The sequence below is a fragment of the Rhea americana genome, unplaced genomic scaffold, assembly GCF_003343005.1.
Source record: "Rhea americana isolate MKP2758 unplaced genomic scaffold, rheAme1 scaffold_485, whole genome shotgun sequence".
NCBI classification, from domain to species: Eukaryota; Metazoa; Chordata; class Aves; order Rheiformes; family Rheidae; genus Rhea; species Rhea americana.
The window spans coordinates 135,586-149,365 of NW_028186629.1; the positions used below are offsets into that span (position 1 = coordinate 135,586).

The following is a 13,780-nucleotide window of genomic DNA, read 5'->3' on the forward strand; positions in this document are numbered from 1 at the left end:
ACTTTGCTTACCAATACATCTTTTTAAACACTCCTAACTATTTATACTTTTAACACCTTCTATGCATCGAAGAATTCTCTGTATTTGCACAAAAAAAAAAAAAAAGAAACAGAGAAAGGGATGTCTCACAAAAACATAGTAATTTTATTGTTCTGAAATGAGAGCCTCCAAATGTGACTTTCTGATCACACGTTTTACTTTCCTCTGTTAAGAGACGCACCTAATGCTGCCCATCTTTTTCTAGATCTGGAGGCTCCCTAACATAATGCTAGAGGTGAGTGTCAGATTTACACTGGCTCCAGTAATCATGCTGAAATACTGTGTATTTTGTTGCCACAGGGCTCAGCTTTAGGGGTTTGTATCTGTGGTTTGCAACTTTCTGGCTCTTCAGAAAAGTTGAGTCAAACTTAACTTAAGATCTATCAATTAAACTGCACAGTTATTACTAAAACTACAAAAATTAGTTTTAAACAAGTTGAAGATAAAGAGGTAGCACAAACAGCTATGCAGACAAAAATCTTGGAATTGATGGTAATGGTGTAAGATCCTAGTAAGCKTGCACATTCTGAGGTATGTGTGTGTGTGATTACCGATGCATAACAGCTTTCAGGTTTCATGAAACATAAGCAATTCATGATGTAGAAGTATATTTAGATACAATTACACACAAATTTACACACAGCAAAATTATGCAGATACTCATTTCTTAAAGAGCATGGAGAACACCAATTCACATAGCTGAACTGAGCAGTCACTTCAGAATGGTTCTGTTTATATCTATAGCTAACAAATTTGATTTTAAAATCTTCAACTCATTTATTAGTCATTTATATACAGTATGAATAAAATTAAATATATTGGCTTGCTTAAAGTTGCCAAAATACAATTGATAAGCCACTTCTCAAGCAGAGTTAGGAACTACTAGTACAATCAACTGAAGGAAGATAACTAGACAAGGATATTCCCTCTTTCTTCAACCTCAGATATGTTCTCAGGCAACCCTTGCTGCAAATGACACACTAACACTCTAATCAGCATTCAAGTTCAGTTTGTTAGAAAGTGCCTTACCTTATTAACTTTTTCTGCACTGCTTCCTACAACTACAGAACAACCACAGGTCTGCAGATGTGAGCTAATTGCACTGCAAATAAAAAGAAAAAATAAGTTAATATACTTATTCAGGATTTTAAAATATAACCATTACCATGATTCTAAAAGAAGAATTAAGATCCTCTACAACGTTTGGATTTTAGTAATACCGATATTTCTGTAGATTCAGCAATATCTACATTTTAAGTACGATGGATAGAAAGACAGGTAGATAGAACCTCTAAATACCACTTACAGTACTAACCAAAATTGTCTATTACTACTAACTGTATTATAGCATCATTATAAAATAATTCATTTAAAATAACAGAACACATTAATAATGAAAGGTTTGAAAGCATCTTGAAATGATGACCTCTTCCACGGTGGTCCTCATTTTCCAGAAATGAGAGGCAGAAACCATTTTTGGGACACTTGGTAGGTAAAGTGCACTACTCTTCTAACTACATAGGCAACAGCACTTCACAGGCTTGAGCTTCTCAGCACACAATGCCACACTGGGAATTGGATGGTGTTGTCTTGTGAGTTGCCAGCGGCACAGTTCTGATTTAGTTACTCCCAAGTTTGGAGGCTGCAACAAGTATACTTGTGAGAACCTTGATAACTCCTAGCCTGCTCTTAAAGAGACTTCTGTTGAGGTTTCATTGTCACTATTTACAACTTTCTCATACCAACATCTGCCACAGAGCTTCAAAAGTTAGCTACTCTTGTAATGAAAAACCTTTTTCCAACATCTGTGAATACATGGAAGTATCTGAACTGAAGGATTGATTGTATTGTCCTTAACCAGCTCTAATAAAGCCTTTCAACTAGTTAGGACTGTAATAGCTATGCTGAGATTCTCAAGTCCTACAGGTGGATATATTACTATTTAGGTTACTAAGTATTTCTGAAATAGCTAGACTCAAAGCTATCTGCATACAGATTATTTTCTCATTTTGTGTAATTCATTTTTTTTTCAATGAAGAATAGAAATCCACACCAACACTACATTAGACTTGAAACCTGAACCAGATGAGCTGATAAGCTCCACTATGCCCCAGGAAGCAGTTTTAAATAGAGCAGCACAGGAAGCTTAACTGAACCTTCATCCTTGAAGACAGAATTCATCAGATCATTCATTACATCAGTCATGTCACTTCTGTTCATTCCCCAGATCAGTCACGTCACTTCTGTTCAAAAACCCTGACATTACTTGGCCAATAGCTGTATAAAAGTGTAAGGCCTTGCTATTATTAGCAGTAACTTTAAGAAAGCTATGAAAGGAGGAAAGGGGGGCATGCAGAAAACCATGTAACAAGGAAGTATGCAAAACACCACTCCAGGTAACTGTAGAGATACACCACTAAAACATATACAATGACCTCGATTTTGGGGGGGAGGGGGGGGGGGTTACTATGCAGCGCTGTTCATTTGGCTGTTGTCAGCAGCATGTCATAATAGGTATGTTCTAAACAAGGCTGCTGATGTTTGGGCCCTTTAGACAAATGACCAAATTATTCTTCTCCCTGAAAATTTTATCCAGGCAAGAGAAGCAGCAGCAAGAAGTCCATTATCTGCTTCTGATAAAAGGGTAATTCATCATTATATAATTAATGACTCTAGTTGCTTGCCATAATCCATCCAACAATATTCATTACTTTTTACAGATTGCTAGCCATATAGGACTAAAAACACAAAGAGAACCCAAGTTCTCTATAAAACTAAATATGTAATTGTAAAAAACTAGTAAATTTAACATATGAATCTGTGTAACACTGAAAGAATATGTGATACTATATAAACAGATTACAAATTCTTTGGAGCTAAGCATTACAGAAATAAATGCAGTTCTAGGGGAGATATTGAAAAAGGTAACAGATGATCAATTAAAATCCATGAAATATGCTTCCCACAGGAGACTAGGTTGCTCTAACTTACAACTATTTCTAGTTATACATTAAAAACAGGAGAATAAACAAAAATATGTAACATAATAATGAATGTCCTAGATGTCATACCTGCAGTGACTTTTATTCATCGTAACACAACCTGATACTTGGTATTTCATAAAGATGCAAGACTTTGATTTGCATCAAAGAAATATAATACTTGGTATCTAAGGAAACAACTCTGTGACAAGAAACAGCTGCAGCTATTAGCTCAGGGCCATTATTTTAAAAAAAGAAACAAATTTTACAGCATTTTACACATAAAAATCTCTAAAAATCTAATATATGTCATTTTTCCCCTCTATAAAGAAAATTAATCTAACACACACTCACATGCACACATATTTATAGATATGCACATAGATAAGTCTAAGCCATTTTACTACAGCATAAATCAAAATCAAATTTCATACTTCAGGAGAAAGCCTTCATGGCAACTATCCCCAATGTCATCATCATTTAGCACTGTATCACTTATCTGAAATGCAAGTAAACATAAACAACAGTTAGACAAGGATGTGTGACATTATTAATTCATTTTTGGTTTTAATCATAGATGTTGACTGTTTAGGATCTGCTCTGCTTAGGATTTGCATAAACTAAGTTATAACACAGACAGAAAACCAGATCTTGAAAAAGGTCACATGGCATCAGCCAAAGGATATTGAGAGAATGAAAAAAATCACTAGATCATTAAATTTGTTTCTCCATTATGACAGTTAGATTGCACCTAATTTATTTTTCTAATGCCTTGTCCAGAATACCTAAAACTAGTTTAAGTTAAATTGCTTCCACTTCTTTCATGACAACATTAAACCACACTGAAACAGGTATCAACATTAACCCGGTTACCTCTTCATTTATTTTGTTCCGCATGAACAGCCTTTCCCCTTCTCTTTAAAAATGGTATCATTCATAGCTAATTTTGCTAACTGCTGAGCAAAAATCCACTGCTAGTACTTAAACCATCCCATATATGATTAAGTAGAGCTTGATGTCAAATACTTAAACTGTACAAGAAGTTATCACAGCTGTGTAGGGATTTTTTTTCCTGTCAAAGAGAGCCTCATTTGAGAATGGCAAAATCACTTTTCTCATTCAGAATGCAATAAACATAAGGACTTACATCTATTTCTTCTGAAACACTGTGCGATTTCATAGAGGAAAGGAGTTCCATTACAGGAATAACTTCTCCTGTCAGCATTGGAATGATGCTCTGGCCCTGTGGAATAAATAACATGTTTGAAGTAAAAGCACATAATGTAGTACAGGAAGTTACCAGGGACAAACTTGCAAGGCAAGAACAGGCAGAACATCTTTAGCTTTCTATTGTTTGGAAGTGTTGTGCAGGAATTAACTGATACATAGATTTCTTTGACTTTGTTCATCAGCAATTATGAACTGGAAAAAAGCAGTTCATTTTTCATGTATAGACATATATAACTTATTTCCAGGTTCCTATGCTAATCCATCAGATCAGTTTGATTGACCAAGACAGAATATATATGGAATAATACAATTTATTCATACTATATCACATGCAACTACACAATGTAATGTTAAGCATTACAGATCCAAACTATAATGTTTCAACAGTGATAGGAAAACGGTACCAGGCTTATTAACATAGGAAGTCATTTCTCTTGTTCTTTCACACAAAACCTCAAGTCATACTTTTGTGTTTACAGTTTTAGAAACCAAATTCTCTTCAGAGTCTCATTCATCAAGTCTACAACCACTTTCCAACAAGTCTCTGTATATCTCTACAACTTGAAAAGGTAATGACTTAATGAAAAAMTACTGTTGAGGGGAAGAGAACATAAATCTGTGGAAGCTACTACCCTTAAGGAACTTGAATTTCAAATACAAAATTTCCCTCTTCTGAAAGGTAATATTCTTCATAGATTTCCATTTTACACATAAAGTGATGCAATATTTTTTCCTTCAATTTGTTCACAGCTTCCATCATACTATCTTCAGTAAGTTTGCCTCACGCGCATGGCAGGTCATCAGCCAGTCCAAAATATCTTCCTGGATGCCAGAAATGAGAAGCAGCACGGAGTTCTACAGTCACTAGATGAGTCAAACAGTTTTGTGATGGTGTGCCACGTGCATCAACCAGATGCAGGTCTTACCTGATCCTCCATTCTCTCCGTGCCTTCCAAGACAATCTTCTGGAAATGTTCTTGCCTCTCCTGAGCAAGAGAAGCAGTTAAATATAAAAGCTCTGGCATTTGTCTATACATGTATGCACACAACAGTCAAATGACAAAATCTCTTCCTTGGAGAGTCATGCTTCTTAGATTCAAATTCTGATGTTCAAGTCTTTCTTTTACAGAGTTGACATAAGTAGGAAGTGACGTCATTGTAAACAGATCAATGCTTCCTGGTCTGCTCCCCACCAAACCTCTTATGAGTTTGAGCAGGAGTAGCAGAAAAGGGAGAATGGATKACAATGACAACAGATTAATAGTTCCTTTGTTACAGACCAAGAAAATGACAGATGATCAGGAGATTAAGGTGCAGATTCCACTTTATGCACTTTTATTTTCAAATGGATAATGTACAGACTGATGGTTCCTGATGAAACAAGAGAAAATGAGATCTCCAGAATAAGGAAAACTATTGGTTTGGGGAGGGGAGGAAAGACAGAATTATTTCCACATCTTGAGACACCGACAAGTCTTCAAAACATGTCCACCATTTTAAAATCAACCATAGGAAACACGAAACCTCAAAGTACATAAAACACTCACTGTGTAAGAGTTTGGACTAGGCTCTCAAAACAGACTCACCTGCAGCTCAGTAGCAAACAGCATTCAAAATGTAACTTACAATAGAATCTAGTTATTATTCACAATGAATTGTTTGTCTTAATTACTTGATCAATCACTTCAAGATACAAAAATAAAAGACACTGAAAGAACTAATGGTATCTTTTGCTAGATGCTCAGAAGATGTGGTTATCCTCCTTTGACTGAGCTACTCTAAGTCCATCACATGGAATTGCGTAGAGTTTACCCAGCCTCTTTGGAGCAGTTGAATAAAAGGCAAGCTATATATTAAATTGCCCTCAAATGGTTCTGAGACTTGTCTAATAATCTGAAAGCAGTGCTTGTGAAAGACAACACAGACACTATGCAGATTCCTTCATGAAATCTCCATCGTGACTTTGGCATCAGTGTCATAAGGCTTCCTTGACAACGAAGATTCTTTGCTTTAAACAAGTCAGTCTTCATGAAGATGAGGCTGAGCACCGTAAGCTACCTCTTGTTAGAAACAGAGCTGCTTTGAATTATTAGGTAAACAGCTGAAAAATGAAATCTGAATGAGTAAAAGGGATTTCTAACCCCATATAGTAGACTCGTTCACAGTTGCTTCTCTTTGCCAGTCTGAACATTGCTCCACATTTCTACTAGTCCTGAGTTCAGGTTTCTTCTCTTCTAAAGTCTGGTTGGAACTGTTGTCCATCCCTAAATAGAACTCATGAGAACTGACAACCACAGCCACCATTATAAATGCTGGAACAGATACACAGTTTCTTTGAGATATGAATTCAGCTTCACTTGTTCTGGTGTAGTCATGCTTGCTGATTAAAAACTGGAAACTGCAGTATTTGCGCAAGTCTTAAAATACTACTCATGCCTAAACTTTAACCTAAATTTTTAATATACTTTTCTCTCTTCTGGGTTAGGCTGAGACTCTGCAGATAAACTTAGAAACACTTTTGACCTTCCTCAAAAACTCAACAATGGTTAACTTTCTTACTGAACATCACTCTCTTGACTAACCAAGCTGGACAATCTACTCAAGAATAGTTGAAAAATAAATTAGTAACTTCAYGACTGATTTCAGAGAATACAAGCAGAAAACATTTTCCATCATTGTCAACGCAATGCAAAGGCCATTTCTACTGCAGAAACAAACAGATGTGGATTAAGATTCAAAAAGAGGAAAGACTGTAGTTAACAATGATGCACAATGCTTAATTTGACCATTCTACGTTAGGACCCTGCACAGAGAGCCCTAAATGACAAAGAAACTATGTAATAAGGGGTACGAGCATTCCTTTATGTCAAAAGCACTAATGTCCAGGGAAGTATTGACTTTTAGAAGACTAGATTAGGAACACAACATTTATTTTCCTACTCTACTGAAAATGAATGTTTAAATCCTATCTTTCCTTTGAAAAACAAACATCAGAGGTAACAAGAGTGGCTGTGAAAGGGGACAGAGACATCACCAAGCCATACAACAAAATACACTGGTCTTTGTTACTGTAAAAAAAGGAAATTACAATTAAAAATTTAACAGCGAATTATTCTTTTGGAATCTTATTCAGATTAGAGTACTTAAAAATGAAGTTTAAAATATGTTGACCAGAAGTCTCAAAACAGGAATAAAAACTTCATCAGGCAATCACACATTACCACAGACATTACATCTGACATGCAATCTATTTCTTTTAGATAATTTGAATTACACAATTTTAAAAAAATGTTTATTACTAGAATACTGTATGTTTTTAACAAAATACATAATAATTTCCATTAAATTATGAAAAATTGGTAATGAACTCAAAGGCACAATTCTTCAAAAATAATTTAACGGTTTCTTTTTTCAGATTTCAAAGCAGTAGTATTTGGACTAAAGGAGATACATTTTCTTGTCTGTCCCAGAGTTGAACACTCTGCAAGCTGTCTTGCAAAAATTGTTTGTCAATATCCTTTTTTGAGAAATAATACGGTGACTACTGTATGCAGAAAGTTAACTTAAAATTATTCCAATAGTTTCCCTTTTTATACATGAACAGTGAAAACAATGATCTGAAAGACAGTGATTTTACAATTCCACCTAAATAAACACTTTAGTTACCAGAGTTAACGCAGTAATTTCATTAAACTCAGGGAGACAGCGAACACTGCACAGGACACCTGTTTTAACTAGATGAACTGGCACATGCTCATATAATCCTATATATAACAATAAATCACATGGCTAAAAATTCAGCTCTGAATTTGCTGACTTATGTCAAATTTCTACCTTCAAAATCAAACACATGCAGAAAGATCAATTTCCTCCGAGTTTCTGTGTTTGGGTTGTTACATAAGCAGCATCACAAATCTTAAYCTTTTGCTATTGCTCAACACAACTCAGACAAGTGCTTTTAGTAGTGTACAGCAAACCTACCTTATGCATCCATATTCTTCCTTTCCTTATAATATGTGTTAACCTGTCCACACACACTCTGTGAAGAGGCAGGTAGAAGCCAAGTTCACTTTGTGGAAGTATAATTGACAGTCCATAAGTGCTTCTGTCTCCATTCCAGTTTCCATCAAAGATTAATGAAACAATGATTACTCTTTTCTCTGCTAAGACAAAAAACTTCACATCTATTGCACCGCTTTCTGCRTTCCGAAGTATCTCTCCATTCAGGGTGTGGTTAGCAAGAAAAGTTATTTCACCGTCACTGAGAAGTACCTGTTCGGTCTTTGGGGCCCAGATGTGTCGCACTCTGGGGCCAAGAATATTGTCCCAGTAAGCAAAAGTGGCAGCTAATAAAGGCGACTCTCCATTCAAGGATATCTCTGTTTTTGCAACTGCGGGAGATGGTGGAGGACAAAGAGCCGACATACCTGTTTCTTTTCTATCATATCACTGAAATGCTTATCTTGCCTAAAAGAAAGTTTTAGCAGCAAAAAAAAAAGAGAAAATTAGAGTAGCATTCACTATTATATTATTTTCTTCTACTTCCAAATCAGACTTCAAGATACCCATGGCTCTGACTTCTACAACTTCTACTCTTTGAATTTCATTCTAGTCTTCATGCAAGAAGGAAATTTATGTGCATACCTCCACCTAACAAAATGGTATGCTTTACAAACATTAGTCAATCAAACTTCAAATGCCTGCACAACATTCAACTAGTTTTTAAGAAAACTGACACATGATAATCATCTCCTTTATTTTAAAGCAGCATGCATGTTCAGGCCATTTCCMACAACCCTGCATCTTCCCAATTTTGAATTTTGATGGAGTTGCAACAGGAAGTTCCACCTTTGCCAAAAGGCATGTAACAGCAACAGTTATGCAACCCAGATGTATTAAATCAGAGTTGTACCAAAAATCTTAACCCAGAATAAAGAGATATAAACATTAAAATGCATTTAGCTTGGCTTAACTTCGAGAGACCAAAACTAAGTTTGTTTGTTTATGCTTGCACATAAGACTGCTTTGCACTGCAGCAAAGGGGGAAAAAAAGGCAAAATCGAAGTAGTAGTAGTTGTTTACGGTCAGACCTCTAGCATAGTTTTTGTTTTATACCTCAATGCCTTTTCAGCTCCCCAGTAAAATTGTCCAACTGCTTTTCCTTAGAGCAGCGGAGCAAAGCAGCTGCCTGTTTACTTTTCAGGCCTCATTTAAGGACGTTAGGCCACTCTTCTACAGCTTAAGGCAACCTGGGCTGGCAGAGGGGAGCCACGCGCTGGGATTAAAATGCAACCTGACAGTTTCAAGGAGGGGGGCGGGGGGAGGAGACGAAGCAGAAACATCCCGGCGTCTTTAGGGCCACTGGCAGACGAGAAACGTCCCCTTACCACAGCTCTTCCCGAACGAGCTACCGAGAGCTAGGGCTGCTGCGACGCCAGACGCCTCCCCGGAGGTCAAACAACCGCCACCTAAGCCTGAGACCGGCGTATTCAGCGCGGCCCGGACCCGACTTCCCCCTCGGAAACTACCCAGCCCTCGGCAAACGGGTGGGCGGCGAGCTACGGCACCCGGCTGCTCTGCAAGCGAAAGGCGGCACCGACAGCGCCGGGGCTCAACCCCTCCCCCCCTCCCCACCCTCTCGGCGCCCCTCACACAGCAAGGGAATCCGAGGCCCCGCGCGCGCGCCGCCTCACCTGCGCACCCGCACTACCCGCCGCCCCCGGCGCGGACGCCGCGCATGCGCACAGTCTCTTCTCYCCCACCCCCGCACAACAGCCAGCCGCAGCGCCGCTGCTGCGCATGCGCTGCTGGGCGGCGACGGCGGTGGGGTCTGTGCGTGCCGCCGCGGTAGCGGGCGGCGCGCCGCGCACGGAGCTGAGGAGAGCAGTTGAGCGGTGCGGTTGCTTCCAGCCGTCCCCGGAAGGGCTGTTTCAGCTGCTCCCTTCTCCCGGGGAGGCAGACGAGCGTGGCCGCAAGACCGCACCGCCGCTGAGCCTGGGCGGGCCGGATTGTGCGGTGCCGCCCCCTGCGCGAACGTGCGCGCGCACCGCGCAGAGCGGCCCGTGGGGGGTGGGGGCAGCTGTGTGCATGCGGCGTCGTTTTACTAATCGTAGATATTATTCTTTTCTTTTTCAGCCTCATCAAAACATGAAGTTCATAATACTAGAACTACTTCAGTGTCCAAACAAACTGTATGCGAAACAGGATCGTTTTTTTTTCAAACTGCTTTATGTTTCTCAGGTGCGTTTTCATCTTGTGACTAAAGTGACCCAGTGTGGAAAAACCCACCCTAATCACTTAAAGGCCTTTGTTTTATTTGCAGTCCGAACAAGATAAAGAAGCTTACCCTTTAAACTTAGTGGCTTAAAGAAGCTGATAGGCATACCCTGTTCCTTTAAACTCTCTCGCCTTGTGATCCTTGAGTTGTACCCTCTCAGTCCAACCACAAAAATCACCTTATTTGAAAGTGTTTAATGCCAGGCAATTAAGCAGAGTTACAGCATCTTGGGGTAAACCTCTCTTTCTATACCATGCAAAGACGAAAATTTTAAAGATTAGCTTTCAGGCACATTTTGTATTACTTTTAATAATGATGTTTAAAACATGCACTGAACGTTTGGTATGCCTGTTGTATCTTTGTATGGCCTGTACGTTTACCTTCCAAGAATCAGAGTTGAAAAAACAAATGACCATACAAAATTTATGCAGCAAAATTAATCTCTTCTGCCACTTAGCTTGCTGAAGTCAAAATAAAGATTAGACATCAAAATCAGTGAATTTCCACTGCTGTTTAAATGTAGACCTTTGAAGATTTTACAATTCTTTATACTTCCTGCTAAAAATAAACCTACTAAAATGAAAACACATATATTCTTAATTTAGTTTACATTTGATTAATGAGGCTAAGTGAGGGTAAACCTCTATCTTTCATGTAGCAGTAGATACTCAGTGTTATGAAAGATGTGTTGACATTAGGTAAATAATAGTGCAGGAAAAGTGGGTCTCGGGTGGGGGAGCGTTATTTCTCTTAATTTTGTCATTAAATCGTCTTGCACATTTGTAAGCTTAGAYGCTTGGTATTCCCACATCTCAGTTTTCCCATTAAGAAATGTTTTGAGAATTCTGGATGTGAAAGCAAATCACTGTATTGTATGCAAAGAAATTTAAGCATAAGTTACAAATTACAATCACTGCTTTTAGGAGGGTTGTTCTAATTGTTATGGTGATATCAGCAAAGTGAAATTTCTACTTGTTCTAGCAACATTTATTTTTGTCTTCTGTACTTTTTCTACTTCAACTTTTGATATTTTCTTCAGGCAGGGAAGAGAGTAAGAATCCTATTTCTGAATGATCTGAAAAGACTAATAATATTCCTGCAGGTGTGCTTTGCAGAGTCATCAGAGCACCGGTAACAGGCTGCAGTGTAAGGATATTTTTTTCCCAGACAGCAAATACATCTGGTTAGAAAGCCTAATGCTGCGTATCTGCATAGAAATAATAGAGTATAGAACACATAGAAGAGAAAAATGAGCTGAGGCTGAGAGCTCAAGTAAAAATACATTTCAAATTTATTTACGTTTGCAATTTCTCTTCTCCTGATTGATGACATGTTTTAAAATAAAAGGGTGGGTAAACAAAACGGAAGAAATTAAACAACACATAGTGGAATCCAGTTTCTCAGCTTAGTGGAGAAAGACCACAACAGCACAGGGATGGAAGAAACCTGAGGTGTTATTTAGCTTTCCTGCTGCACTGAAACCATGCGTTTTTAGAGTGCTCTTAGACCAATACAAGTTTTTGGCACTGCAGAAACTTGGTCTTGGAAAAACTAATTTCACACTAATAAAAACTTTTTTTCTGGCCAGATCAGAGTGCAACAAAATTACTACATAAGGTAAAAGAGAGGGAATGGGAATATTTGACTAGAATATAAGGAGCGGGGCCTCTCCTTTCTATAGCAGTGCAGATTTCTTATGTCAGTTGTGAAATAACACTCTTGTTCTATGAACCTACAAGCTAAATAAAGCCAGATTTAGCTCCACAGAAAGCAAGTCTTGCCTTCTGTCTCCAACTGTTCATTCTTACGACAGGGAGAAGTTGGGACTTCCTGCAGTAGTACTGGTTTATGCAATATGAGGTTATAGTTTCAATCCAAGTTAAGAGCAGTGAAGTATGTTTTGAACTCTCATCATGTTTATGAAATGTCTTTTGTTATTCCTATTAGCTTGTTCTTGGAAATACTGCCTCTAATAGGTGCTAGGACCTGTGCAGATCTAAGCCTAACTTGCAAGTATAAATTAACTCATAGAACTTGTAACATTGATTCTAGCTGCATCCCACCTGTGTCTGTGTCTGAGCAGCGCTTTCTCAGTCTGTTGCCATTATCATGTTAATGCTTTACAGATCACTAAATGCACAGATATGACAGTGTTAGGACCCGTTAATTACTGTGACAGAAAGCAGCCTGCTATTTTAGAAGCTTTCAGGGCAAGTTAACAATATTTACATGGAAATTAAAGGTCCGGAGAGAGACCTTTAGTCCATGGAGAGTACAGCATTTTATCCCAAGAGGACTCATGAGTTTTCTTTCTTTTTTTTTTTTCCTTTTTTTTCCCCCTCTCATCCTTTTAGACATGGAGAAGCTGAGCATTGGAACAGGTTGCCCAGAGAGGTTGTGGAGTCTCCTTCTCTGGAGATGTTCAAGACCTACCTGGATGCTCTAAGTGACCCTGCTGAGCGGGGAGGTTGGACTAGATGGTCTCCAGAGGTCCCTTACAACCTTACTGATTTTATGATTCTATGATTTCATCCTTTAAAGAAAAGTACCTATCTGTTCAAGCCACAGTGACAATTAAAGCTTCACCTGAAGAAGACCAGTGCGAATGGATGTTTGGAGGCAGAATGTATATAGCTAAACAGCTTCCAGGCAACAGCTGGCTTTGAGCTTGGGCAGCATTGGTCTTCCTGTGCCTAAGCTTCACACAACAGTACTTCAAATTCCTACAGATTCTGTGTACAGACTGTGGACTTGCAAAAGAGGGACAGTAAACTCTTGCTTGGTTGCTCAAATCACATTGTCAGTTTCTTTTAAACTGACACAAATTCTAAAAAATGGAAAACAAGCCTGTTTGTCTTTRAAGATGCTTAGCATCAATCAGAAATATTTATAATAAAAGATCTTAAAGGTAATTTTATATTATTTATGACAGAGCACTGCSTGTGGGTGTGTTTTCTAAAGGTTTTGAAAACATAGCAGGTTGATCCCTCCATGGTCAGCTTCAGAGTACTTTTAACATTTGACTTTCAAATTGAATAGCAGGGGTGTGAAATTGATGCACTACTGCTGGAGCTTAGTTAGAATTACAGAAGTTACAAAACTGAAGAAAATGGGGAACCTGCTACTGGGATATGCCCAGCTCTGTTGTTTTATCCACTAGAGTAGCCGCTTAAGGGGCATACTCTGTCAGTAAGATAATAAGTGATGTTAAAGCAAGTGTTACAATAATGAATGTGGAGTTTAGCCTGAATGT

The 13,780-nt window shown here is 38.4% G+C and overlaps 1 protein-coding gene and 1 long non-coding RNA gene across 6 annotated transcripts in view; one reads left to right on the forward strand and one right to left on the reverse strand.

The window, feature by feature from the left end:
* Positions 1-13,780, reverse strand: part of C9orf72 (C9orf72-SMCR8 complex subunit) — a 79,895-nt gene that overhangs the window by 12,663 nt on the left and 53,452 nt on the right. For 2 of the 5 annotated variants that reach the window (XM_085317028.1, XM_085317032.1), the window contains exons 1-6: positions 9,944-10,109; positions 8,232-8,717; positions 5,177-5,236; positions 4,168-4,263; positions 3,455-3,519; positions 1,069-1,141 (exon numbers count right to left, since the gene is read on the reverse strand). In XM_085317028.1, the coding sequence (XP_085173154.1) occupies positions 1,069-1,141; positions 3,455-3,519; positions 4,168-4,263; positions 5,177-5,236; positions 8,232-8,675 (738 nt within the window). In that variant the 5' untranslated portion in view covers positions 8,676-8,717; positions 9,944-10,109. Of the gene's footprint in view, positions 1-1,068; positions 1,142-3,454; positions 3,520-4,167; positions 4,264-5,176; positions 5,237-8,231; positions 8,718-9,637; positions 9,816-9,943; positions 10,110-13,780 lie in introns of those variants that run through there. The other 3 variants (XM_085317029.1, XM_085317030.1, XM_085317031.1) reach the window with 3 other exon arrangements.
* On the forward strand, positions 10,269-13,458 carry LOC146588970 (uncharacterized). The gene is made up of 2 exons (XR_014897307.1): positions 10,269-10,490; positions 12,882-13,458. It is a non-coding gene; the product is annotated as an uncharacterized LOC146588970 (long non-coding RNA).